The following is a 13,751-nucleotide window of genomic DNA, read 5'->3' on the forward strand; positions in this document are numbered from 1 at the left end:
ATATATATATATATATATATAAATACAGTATATATATATGTATATGTATACATGTATATACAGTATATATATGTATATATATATATATGAATATATACATATATATATATATGTATATGTATATATGTATATATATACATACATATACAGTATATATATGTGTATATATATATATGAATATATACATATATATATGTATATGTCTATATGTATATATGTTTATATATATACATACATATACATACGCATATGTATATATATATACATATATATATACATATACATATATATATATATATATATATATATATATATATATATGTCTTAATAAGGTTATCCAAAAAATAGTGCTCGATACCGTAGTAGAGCGCAATATATGTATGTGTGGGGGAAAAAAAATCACAAGACTATTTCATCTCTACAGGCCTGTTTCATGAGGGGGGTACCCTCAATCGTCAGGAGATTTTTTTCCCCACACATACATATATACATATATATATATATATATGTATATATAAAAACTGTTGGCCTGTACTGTATATATATATATATATATATATATATATATATATATATATATATACGTATGTATATGTATGTATATATATATATACATATAGACATATACATATATATATATATATATATATATATATATATATATATATATACATATATATATATATGTATATATATATATATGTATATATATATACATATACGTATGTATATGTATGTATATATATACATATATATATACATATATATATATATATATATATATATATATATATATATATATATGTATATGTATATATATATATACATACATACATATACATACGTATATATATATATATATATATATATATATATATATATATATATATATATATATATATATACATACATATATATATATATATATATATATATATATATATATATATATATATATATATATATATATATATATATATATATATATATATATATATATATATATATATATATATATATATATATATATACATATATATATATATATATATATATATATATATATATATATATATATATATATATATATATATATATATATATATATATATACAGTACAGGCCAACAGTTTGGACACACCTTCTCATTCAATGTGTTTTCTTTATTTTCATGGGTTTAATTGTAGATTGTCACTGAAGGCATCAAAACTATGAATGAACACATGTGGAGTTATGTACTTAACAAAAAAAGGTGAAACAACTGACAACATGTTTTATATTCTAGTTTCTTCAAAATAGCCACCCTTTGCTCTGATTACTGCTTTGCACACTCTTGGCATTCTCTCGATGAGCTTCAAGCACACAAACCATTTCAGATGACTACCTCTTGAAGCTCAACGAGAGAATGCCAAGAATGCCAAGAGTGTGCGGAAAATATTATATACATAAATAAATAAATAAATAAATAATCGATATTTTGACATTTCCCCACCAAATCAGAATCGTTCACATTCTCATCGTTATGCATCGGAGAATCGTTCATTTTTCCCACAAGAGCATAACATGAGTCCACGGTATTTTTCTCTGGTGAGGATTAGGGCACTGTTTTGATGAGACGTAAAATGGTACTTGTGTGGAGTTGCACCAACATATTTAATATTGTAATATGTTTTGTAATCAACAAAAGCTACAGTAAATTGGCAGAGTGTTTATTTATGGGCCAAAATGAACATAATAAAGAGCTTGATGTTACCGTCATTTTTTTTTTTTTTACCCACAGCTAAACAACAAAGAAGAAATGTCTGGTCTCACTCACGAGCCCTTAAAAGGCCCTCAGCGGATTTTAATAAGGCGTGGAGCAGTTAGCTGTGGTCTTCTGTGGGATTAAGAGGCTTTGAACGGTCGGGGCCATTAAAATCTACACCAGCCCGCAAGTCCTGCAGTGCCTTTGCGAGTATATTTATCATTAGGATTAACAAACCCTTCCTGTGAACGCTCTCACCCCAGGAGCGCTGTTACCTCCGCCGTGCTCGCCATTATTGTATTTGGCTGAGTGGCTGACGATAAGAGTGATTCAGCAAAGCCGCGGCGGCGGTCTTGAGCAGAGAGCATCCCTTGCGGACTTCTCCGGGAGCATCTGCATCCACCTGCTCGTCTGCGGCCACCGTGTAAGAGACTTTGGACTCCTAGAGGATTCAAAGAGTATCGCAGAGTGTAATTCCAAAAGCACAAAGCACAGTGGCGTAGTGTTGGATGCCATAGCGCTATCTCAACACCTACAGCGAACCCTTGGAAGTTGAACACCAACGGTTTCCAGGAATCATTTTTAATTCATCAAGCTTTCAAATCAATTAACCCTTGTGTAATATTCATATTGTTGTTACTCAGTCAGTGTTTGTGGGTCTGATGGACCCGTTGCATTTTGTGGCTTTTAATGCCTCACAATCAAACACTTTTATGTTAAAATACTGAACAGATGTTTAACTTATCCCAATAGACATCTGTTCAGTATTTTAACATAAAAATGTTTAATTGGGAGAAATTAAAAGCCACAAAATGCAACGGGTCCATCAGACCCACAAACACTGGCTGAGTAAACAACAATATGAACGTTGCACGGAAAATTTCTCTGCCAGTTTCTGCATCCCACAGGGATTCTTCTTTTCTGTTTCTGCACCTGCGGTTCCCACACAAGGTTGCAACATTGTTTGTCAACACTGTCTGCTCTCATTTTCTCGCACATTTGACCCTCTGAGGTTTTGTGTACCTACACTCTGTCCTCCTCCTGTCTAGGCCTGCTGTGTGTGTGTGTGTGTGTGTGTGTGTGTGTGTGGTACACAGAACATCAATTTCCACACTTCTATTAGCCCCGGGTCCAGTGGACCCGGACATCTTATATGTAATAGAAATGTGTAGGGGGGGTGTATGGTGTGTGGTCATTAAATATGTATTCTGATATATGTTCTTCACAGAAAATGAGCCAAAGTCAGTGAGTCTCAGTTTGAAAAATTAATTAATTGTATAATTTTTCTTTTAATAAAAAATATAAACGGGTCCCACAGACCCGAACACCATACGAGGGTTAAGTAATGGAAATTGTGTTTCTTGTCTACATCATAGGGATGGGTGATATGGCCTGAAGTCTATATCAGGATATATATTGCCGCCCTTTGTGATAATGATATGTAGCACAATATATATTGTTTGGCATATACATGATATTAGAAGCATTTCAAAACGGGTTACAAAAGCTCTTAATTTTGCTGCTGACGTATAAATATTGCCTCATTTCCAGTTGTATTATTTTCCCGAAACTTTCATTAATATAATTGCTAATTATGGGCCTGCTACAATGCCAGCGCCCATTCACAGCAGTGAATGAGCACTTGTAATGCAAGCAGCCCATATTATTATTGCTCATACTTCAACTTGTATTATTCTTCCGCATGTTTCTCTTACGCTTAATACGAGATGAACCGGCCAACGAACCCCCACATATGTTATACCAGGGGTCGGGAACCTTTTTGGCTGAGAGAGCCATGAAAGCCAAATATTTTAAAATGTATTTCCGTGAGAGCCATATAATATTCTTTAAAACTGAATACAACTAAATGCGTGCATTTTTAAGTAAGACCAACATTTTTAGAGTAAAATAAGTCTCTTTTTCTTTTTAATAACATTGTAATTCTGAAGGTAACCAATAATAAATAAAATACTTCTTACCATTAATGCGACTTCTGGTGCTGTATGGTTTTGCTGATGGCTTTGCCGTCTGGTTGATATGTGGTTATTTTTAACACTGATCACCAGCGGAATTATTCATTACTTATCGCGTGAAGCAATGTCAGCTAGGATTTATCTGAGAGCCAGATGCAGTCATCTAAAGAGCCACATCTGGCTCTTGAGCTATAGGTTCCCTACCCCTGTGTTATACTGTCGGAAAGGTCTCGGTAAGGCATATTTGCCAACCTTGAGACCTCCGAATTCGGGAGATGGGGGGTTGAGGTGGGAGGGGTTTGGGGGGGAAGAGTTAGGGCTACAAAGGATTCTGGGTATTTGTTCTGTTGTGTTAATGTTGTGTTACGGTGCGGATGTTCTCCTGAAATGTGTTTGTCATTCTTGTTTGGTGTGGGTTCACAGTGTGGCACATTATTGTAACAGTGTTAAAGTTGTTTGTACGGCCACCCTCAGTGTGACCTGTATGGCTATTGACCAAGTATGTCTTGCAGTCACTTACGTATGTCTGTAGAAGCCGCATACAACATGTGACTGGGCCGGCACGCTGTTTGTATGGTGAAAAAGCGGACGCGACTTCAGGTTGTAGAGGACGCTAAAGGCAGTGCCATCATGGCACGCCCTCAATATTGTTTTCCGGGTGAAAATCGGGAGAAATTTGGGAGAATGGTCGCCCCGGGAGATTTTCGGGAGGGGCACTGAAATTTGGGAGTCTACCGGGAAAATCGGGAGGGTTGGCAAGTATGCGGCAAGGGCAAAAGCGGTACTTCAAGTGGGGTACATTTCATGTTACCATGGCAACGCTATTCCGAAATATGGGCCAATTGAATAGGTAAGCACCTTTTATAATGGCAAATATTTCCAGCTGACACTTTTTGATCTATTTGTACCCTTTTTTTTCTATTTCCGCAGCCATGCACCTTAGAGTCATATAACTTGGTATGTGACACAAGCTAACTTTTATCATGCTCACGTTAGCTTGCTAGCATGCTAACATTAGCATGCTAACTTTTTGAGTTAGTTTTGCTACTGTTTAGCCCAGAGTCATATAACTTGGCATCTGCCACTTGTTAACTGTTAGCATGCAAACGATAGCATGCTAGCAAGATAAGTTAGGCTTGCTAACTTTTATTTTTATCTATTTTTGCACTTTTGTTTCTATTTCCGCAGCCATACACCTTTGAGTCATATAACTTGGTATATGAAAGATGCTGACTGTTATCATGCTTTCGTTAGCACACATGCTAAGTGTTAGCATTTTTTTTGTAAACACGCTACTGTTGTAGGCTAGCCCTGTGGCTCATTTTGTACAGTTACACCTAAAACTCACAGATTCAGAGACTCGGCACCATCTAATAAGTACGGCGGCTTCCAGCGACCCCCGGCCAGAGGTCCAAGGCACAGATAGCAGGCCATCAAAATTTCCACGGGAATTTTCTAGTTTACTGTTAATACTATAGCTGGTTACTGTCTGTTGTAACATGGTTTCATCTTCACTTATGTAAAAATGTACTAAGCATTTATTATTCTGTTGTTTGGATACTTTAGTTTTGGGTGATAAGACACTTTGTTTGCTTGTCGCTGTCAAAATTGAGGGACACAGCTCGAGTATTTCGTCAACATGCATCATCACAATATGATGATACTATTAAAAGTCCTTCGTCGGCCAGATTTATCTCGTTTATATCCTGTATCGTCTATATCACGCAACCCTGCTACACCTTGAGTTAGTTGGTGTGTGACACTTTAGTGTGGTAACGTCAGATAATTCTCCATTTAAAATGATCATGATGTTCTGGAAGAGTCCACACTCAGCGTACTGGAACGCTGTGTTCTTTGCAAGCTAATGTTATTCCAAGGATTTACCAGTCTGGCCATCTGACCCTAACCCGTTCCCTGCTTTCCCTTGCAGATCTTCCACATGACCTATGACCTGGCCAGCGCCATGGTGAGAATTGTCAACCTCATCGGCATGATGCTGCTCCTCTGTCACTGGGATGGCTGCCTGCAGTTCCTGGTGCCAATGCTGCAGGACTTCCCCGCCGATTGCTGGGTGTCCAAAAATAAGATGGTGGTAAGTAGTCCTCTTCCTTTTTTCCCCTGCATGCTTCTTCTGACTGCTACCTCCTGCCTGATCCGATCAGATGATCTTATCTCGTCCATCCGCCTGAGTAATTACTCTTCTAAAACCCTTTAGCATCCTGGGATACATTGTTGAGCGTATCTGTCATATTAGAGCTCAAATTAATATAATTGTCAGCTAAATGTGCTCACATATAAATACATATTTCAGGGTTGTATTGCTGGTATACTTATTACTTATTATTTTTTATCATCCATTTCCTACAATCCTGAATTCTGCGCAGTGTCATATGCATGTACACGTAGCATTATCTATGATTTTGATTTTAAATGGGAACATTATCACCAGACCTATGTAAGCGTCAATATATACCTTGATGTTGCAGACAAAAACCCATATATTTTTAACCGATTTCCGAACTCTAAATGGGTGAATTTTGGCGAATTAAACCCCTTTCTATTATTCGCTCTCGGAGCGATGACGTCACATGGGGAAGCAATCCGCCATTTTCTCACTTTCCTCGGTGTGTTGTCGGAGCGTGTAACAACACGAACAGGGACGGATTCAAGTTGCACCAGTGGCCCAAAAATGCGAAAGTGGCAAGAAATTGGACGAAATTTGTTCAAAATACGAGGGTGTGGGGAAAGCCGACGAAATGGTCAGTCGTTTGTTCCGCACACTTTACCGACGAAAGCTATGCTACGACAGAGATGGCAACCGTCCCTTATGCCACCGAAGATGATCAAGAGAAGAATATCGACCCTAACTTCCCTGGCCTGCTGACATCAACTCCAAAACTGGACAGATCAGCTTTCAGGAAAAGATAGCGGATGAGGGTATGTCTACAGAATATATTAATTGATGAAAACTTTATTCATTACTCGCGGTTTTACATAAATTATTATACATAAACTGTGTTTACCAATAATTTAGCTTAAAAACATTTATTTTTTTCAATCATTCGAGTACATTCGGGTAGTCTTGTGTAATGCAGGATTTTGTGTCTATTTAGGTATGGCTAACCTGAGTGCTAAAATCATGGAAAAATATATGTTCTTAGCGCGCCTGAAATGGGCTGTCTGCACTCTCAAAGTGCATGTTGTTGCCAAATGTATTTAATATGCTGTAAACCTAGTTCATAGTTGTTAGTTTCCTTTAATGCCAAACAAACACATACCAATCGTTGGTTAGAAGGCGATCGCCGAATTCGTCCTCGCTTTCTCCCGTGTCGCTGGCTGTCGTGTCGGTTTCGCTTGCATACGGTTCAAACCGATAAGGCTCAATAGCTTCAGTTTCTTCTTCAATTTCGTTTTCGCTACCTGCCTCCACACTACAACCATCCGTTTCAATACATGCGTAATCTGTTGAATCGCTTAAGCCGCTGAAATCCGAGTCTGAATCCGAGCTAATGTCGCTATACCTTGCTGTTCTACCTGCCATGTTTGTTTGTATTGGCATCACTGTGTGACGTCACAGGAAAATGGACGGGTGTATATAACGATGGTTAAAATCAGGCACTTTGAAGCTTTTTTTAGGGATATTGCGTGATGGGTAAAATTTTGAAAAAAACTTTTAAAAATAAAATAAGCCACTGGGAGCTGATTTTTAATGGTTTTAACCCTTCTGAAATTGTGATAATGTTCCCCTTTAATGCAAAAAAGGTATGAACAAAAAACGCAATTATAGTAGTATTAGTTGTCATAATTCCTTCATTATAATTTAAGTGCTTAATGTATTTGTTGGGAACTTCAAAAAGGCACATTAACAAACACCAATTACACACAATAGGTCCTTTATCACCAAAAGTACAGGAACATGAATTTCCTGGAACCTTTAAATTCTGGAACTAAAGGTTCCTTTCGAAGTGTATGGTTTGTGCTCTACCACTTTTCACAGTTCAGGGTAATTTATACAAATCAGGCTGATAATGTATGGAGGAGTGGTTTAGTATATTTCTACACTGATATATTGTACAGTACAGGCCAAAAGTTTGGACACACCTTCTCATTTCAATGTGTTTTCTTTATTTTCATGACTATTTACATTGTAGATTGTCACTAAAGGCATCAAAACTATGACACCTGTGAAGTGAAAACCATTTCAGGTGACTACCTCATGAAGCTCATCGAGAGAATGCCAAGAGTGTGCAAAGCAGTAATCAGAGCAAAGGGTGGCTATTTTGAAGAAAATTTAATTTAAAACATGTTTTCAGTTATTTCACCTTTTTTGTGAAGTACATTACTTCCCATGTGTTCATTCATAGTTTTGATGCCTTCAATGACAATCTACAATGTAAACAGTCATTAAAATAAAGAAAACACATTGAAATGAGAAGGTGTGTCCAAACGTTTGGCCTGTACTGTATATAAAATTATAATAATAGGTCATATTTATTTAACTAAAGTGTAATTAAATGGTAAACAAAGCAATAAGATGCAAAATAATAGGATTTAAAAACAAAGTGTATTAGGTTTCACATTAAAAAGTCACGCTTTGACCTGTTACACTAAAAACAACAATGATGTGTCACTGACTACGTTTACAGCATGTAACAATGTAAATAGTGAATATTCGATGTGATTTACCTTCATTACACGTGTTTAATGCCTCCTCTATTGCACAAATATCCTCAAACAACAAAGTATCGGGGTCCCGGTGAGCAGCTCGAGTCGCCGCTTAGAAGTCCGGCTGAATACTTTATATTGTTCCGTAAATACATTTAAAAGAGTTGTTCCTCTTCTTGTAGCTACGTCTATTGAAATGAAGCTTGTAAAAATGACTAAAAGACATTACAGGAGCCATATGTAAGAATCTGGCCATAAATGGTACTGCAATCACGGTCAAAATTCTGTAGTCCCCTCCCCCTTTCTCTGATTGAGGTTGCCAGATACGCAGCCGAATCTAGTTAGATCGACTGGGCTTCTCCCAGGAACTTCAAATGGAAAGCGACGAGTCCTACGCTGAATGAGTGACATATGGTTATTGTCAGTACTATCAGAAAGACTAAAACAAACTACTACCAATGCTAGCAATGGTTATACTGGTGAAAATAAGTAGAGCATGCTTAGCAGCCTAATGTACGCCCAAAACTAAAGAGGAGACATGTTACCGAGGTTTGCCTATAGGCTACTGTTTCAAACATTTCAGATTGCCATATAACTTGATACATGTAGTCCATAGTATGCACGAATGAGGAATTCTTTTATCATGTGATTTGACTTTCCCCATACGTTTCACTTTGCCACGACTGCCGTGCTAATGTTGGAACCCATTTCCTCAGCGTGTCAGCATATTGAGAACACAATAGGCACTGACACTACCCATATCCAGGTAGGTTGTATTTGTCGAAAATATATGGTGCCCTGTCAGTTGGAATACACATCGACATACAGGCTAATGGGCATATATTTCCCCTGTACGTATGCTCCCATTGACCGGGCTTTGTTTGCACAAGATTATAGACTGTGGACAATATAGTTTGTATACAAAATGTCAATTTCCGTTTACTACAAGTAATAAGAAAAAGTAAATGCCTTACTTACCTATCAAGGAGGAAATTATCAAGTTTGGCGTCAGATGAAAAAAATCTTCTCCGCCTTCAATCATCTCCATCTTTCAAAGGCATCCCCGATACAAATCCTGTTTTTGTTCCTGGCTTTGTCGTGAATAAGTTGAGAATCGTAATGAAGCCTTTTAGATTTAGTTAGTTGTGACATGTTTAGTAACTTTACCAGTGGCAGTAGCCAGATGTAGATGGCGGTGCGTAACTGGCAACCTGGATGTGACCCACTCACGGACTTTCTAATTGGTCAAACGGTAGAGGGCGGGACATCAAATGAAAACAATAACAAGATTTCAGGGCTGTAAATTTAATTTTGAAATGAGCATATCCCGGCTAAACTACTGTTATCACTTATAAAGGTGTTGGAAAATAACATGATCTATTAATGCCTTTTGACATATCAGGGCCATTTAATGATGTTTTGACATGCAATTCTTATGTATGGCTCCTTTAAACTACATACTAGTTTGAAGACTACAGCCGAGTAAAAACACTGCAAGATCAGCATTCTTCAGCACACAAAAGTTCCTGGAAGTCGAAAGTTCCTTTCGTTCTTCTTTCTCTCCATTGTCAGATATCTTGTAATAGAAACAAACAAACAATAAGAAATAAACAAGTTGTCCTTGTAAACTGTAATGGCAGCTGGAATTTAGAATACAAAGTTTTGGAAATGGCCCAATTGTTTTCAACCAATCAGTGTTCGACAACACAGCCTGCCCCTCTTAAGTTCCTAAGGGACTTGGCAAAATCCCAGCTTGCTACTAAGAACTTAATTAGTTCCTGTAGAACTTTATATACCTGGGTAGTTTTTGGTGTGAACGTACAGGGGGTATTTCATTCACCAGGGTGAATGGAAAGTTCCTGTAAAGGTTCCTGCGGTGGAAAAATGCCTATAAAAACACCAGGCAACACAGCGCCATGGCCGTAACTACCATTGAGGACACAGAGGTCATGGTCACTTCCGGTAGCTTTCGTGGCGCAAGTCATTGATACCTAGTTGCTAAACAGGAGTTCGTAGGTTTGATCCCAGGTCATAGTTGAAACTATGTAATGGTCTTAAATTTATGTTTTAATGGTATTCAAATTGTCTATTACGCAAAGCTTCAGCATATTAATAAAAAAGTGGACGGTTAGAAAATAATGATGATTGTCAAACATGTTAGATAATGTAACATGTGATAGTTCCACCTCAAATGGAAAGCTTTTGTTATTCTTGAAATGTTTCATGGTGCTCAAGGTAATATTATTTCTATGGTGCTGAGACACATATGATTTCAGCCTTCAAGGCTCCTCTTGACCCACCACTGTTGGACCGTGGTATTTTTCAAATCGTAGTTACGGCCCTGCACAGCGCCAATATGTATAATAAATATACAAAAAAATATGCAATCCTTAATCAATAATATAACAACATACAATGCATTGTTGTAGCTAAAATACCAGGACTTGATCAATAGAACAATAAATATACAATGAGTCCATAGAAAAGTATCATAGTAGTAGTTGTTATTGTGCTAGTAGAAGTAATAGTATTATGTTTAATTTTAATTTCAATTAATTAATTTAATAATACTAATATTAAAAAATATAAATAATAAAATGTATTTGTTGAAAATAAAGACAATAATAATAATAATGATAATAATAATAATAATAATAATAATAATAATAATAATAATAATAATAATAATAATAATTGAAAACATTAAGAAATGTTACTCATATTCATGATTTTTCATTTTTACCTAATAAAAAACACCATGGGCAGAAGGCACTGCTGTTATTATTATCATTATTATTATTATTTTCATTATTATTATTATTATTATTATTATTATTATTATTATTATTATTATTATTTGTAGCCCAATGTTTAGATTTAATTGAATCGTAATTGTATTTAAAATTAATTAAATAAAATAAATAATGAATTAATGACAATAATGATAAAAATAATAATAATAATAATAATAATAATAATACCAGTAAATAGTAATAATAATAATAATTAATCTTATTAGTACTTACAAAAAATTATGATCTTTTGCCACATTTACTATATGTCTTATCAGATTGCTTTGAGGTTGTCCCCTAACTTGGTATAGTGACTAGATAGATAGATAGATAGATAGATAGATAGATAGATAGTACTTTATTGATTCCTTCAGGAGAGTTCCCTCAGGAAAATTAACTAGGAGACATATTTGAATACTATCTAATATACAATGGTAATATATACTATTATATAAGTAATACTATCTAAGCCAGCTTTTTAGTCCCTCTTTCATTTGTTTGTGTAGTATTGTGGCTCAGCGACATCACTTTATTTCAACATTTTGCATGTTATAGTTATGATGATGATGACGATGATGATAATGATGAGACTGACATTATGTGTTGGGCCATTTCCCGCTGTATTCCCCTTTGTGAAATGCGAGAGGCATTGAATGGCTGTGGAGACGCTCCTTATCTAATGCGAGTAGACATATTGACATCTCCATTCTCAAGCCGTGCGTTCATTCAGCTGCATTGTTATGTCGGAGCCTACCTCATAATAGCGTCCAACATGTGTCCCCTTATAGAGGCAGGCCTCATCCCAGCCGACATGCCACTAAATCAGCCGTGCAGCTCGTGGCCTCGCGTTGCTTTAGCATGTCACTGAAGCGCCACCGTGTTTTATCGCCCACGCTCCTGAAACCTGAAGCCATCACCCGCCGATTGATCGGACATCACTGAGAGCGCCATTCCCCTCGCCGGAACATCCCAATAAATCTCTGTATATTTAACCTCGAAGAATGCTACTGAGGAGAGTGCCTACCTAACTGATGGCTTATCAATATAAGCACTGAGGTCTGCATCAATAGGGCAACGTTGGGGTGATTGTGTGCTGTCTGTTACTCATCACTGGGGATCTAAAAAGTTGCTAGAACAAAGGCCGCACACATTGAATAGGCTTATTGGTTTCGACCCAGTAGACAGCCCTTAAAACTGATTGCAATCGCATTAGTGGCTCCCTTGAGATTTTTCAAAAATGTGTAAAAATGGAAATAGATGAGGGAAAAAAATTATTTTTTGGTTTTAATATGGTTTCTGTAGGAAGACACACATGACACAAACCTTCCTAATTGTTAGAAATTAGGGATGTCCGATAATGGCTTTTTGCCGATATCCGATATTCCGATATTGTCCAACTCTTTAATTACCGATACCGATATCAACCGATACCGATGTATACAGTCGTGGAATTAACACATTATTATGCCTAATTTGGACAACCAGGTATGGTGAAGATAAGGTCCTTTTTAAAAAAATAAAATAAAATAAAATAAAATAAGATAGATAAATTAAAAACATTTTCTTGAATAAAAAAGAAAGTAAAACAATATAAAAACAGTTACATAGAAACTAGTAATTGATGAAAATGTACTATTAGTGGACCAGCAGCACGCACAATCATGTGTGCTTACGGACTGTATCCCTTGCAGACTGTATTGATATATATTGACTTATAATGTAGGAACCAGAATATTAATAACAGAAAGAAACAACGCTTTTTTGTGAATGAGTGTAAATGGGGGAGAAAGGTTTTTTGGGTTGGTGCACTAATTGTAAGTGTATCTTGTGTTTTTTATGTTGATTAAAAAAAAAAAAAAAAAAAAAAAAAAAAAAAACGATAATAAAAAAAACGATACCGATAATTTCCGGTATTACATTTTAAAGCATTTAATTATCGGACATCTCTATTAGAAATCCCACTGTTTATCTTAAACATGCTTCACTGATGAGAGTACTTGGCAGGGGCCATTTTGTCCTAATTTCGGAAGTCCTTGAACGCACCGTAGTTTGTTCACATGTACAACTTTCCTTGATGCTGCCACAGAACGACGTGTTTTACGCCACTCCATCTTTGTCTCTATTTGTCCATCAAATGTTTTATGCTGTGCGTGAATCCACAAAGGTGAGCTTTGTTGATGTTATTGACTCGTGTGGAGTGCTAATCAGACATGTTTGGTCACTGCATGACTGCAAGCCAATCGATGCTGACATGCTAGTTATGCTCGCTGTATGTACATTATGCATCATTATGCCTCGTATATGAGGTATATTTGAGGTCATTTTATTTGTAGTTTCCGTTTCCTTCAACTTGAACACACACAGGCCTGCTCAGTAGCCTTGTGGATAGAGTGTCTGCCCTGTGATCGGTAGGTTGTGAGTTCAAACCCCGGCCGAGTCATACCAAAGACTATGAAAATGAGAGGTAATGGGTCAAGCATCAAGGGTTGGAATTGGGGGTTATATCACCAAAATGATTCCCGAGCGCAGCCACTGCTGCTGCTCACTGCTCCCCTCACCTCCCAGGGGGTGGAGCAAG

The 13,751-nt window shown here is 36.5% G+C and overlaps 2 protein-coding genes across 3 annotated transcripts in view; one reads left to right on the top strand and one right to left on the bottom strand.

Moving 5' to 3' along the window:
• The window catches only part of LOC133608890 (UDP-glucuronosyltransferase 2B37-like), a 696,509-nt gene that overhangs the window by 407,085 nt on the left and 275,673 nt on the right, over positions 1–13,751 (bottom strand). The window lies entirely within an intron of this gene.
• hcn4 (hyperpolarization activated cyclic nucleotide-gated potassium channel 4) overlaps positions 1–13,751 on the top strand; it is a 309,786-nt gene that overhangs the window by 164,156 nt on the left and 131,879 nt on the right. Inside the window, exon 3 of the mRNA XM_061964494.2 lies at positions 5,647–5,808. Within this exon, the coding sequence (XP_061820478.2) occupies positions 5,647–5,808 (162 nt within the window). The remainder of the gene's footprint in view (positions 1–5,646; positions 5,809–13,751) is intronic.

Source organism: Nerophis lumbriciformis, linkage group LG06, assembly GCF_033978685.3.
Source record: "Nerophis lumbriciformis linkage group LG06, RoL_Nlum_v2.1, whole genome shotgun sequence".
Lineage (NCBI taxonomy): Eukaryota > Metazoa > Chordata > Actinopteri > Syngnathiformes > Syngnathidae > Nerophis > Nerophis lumbriciformis.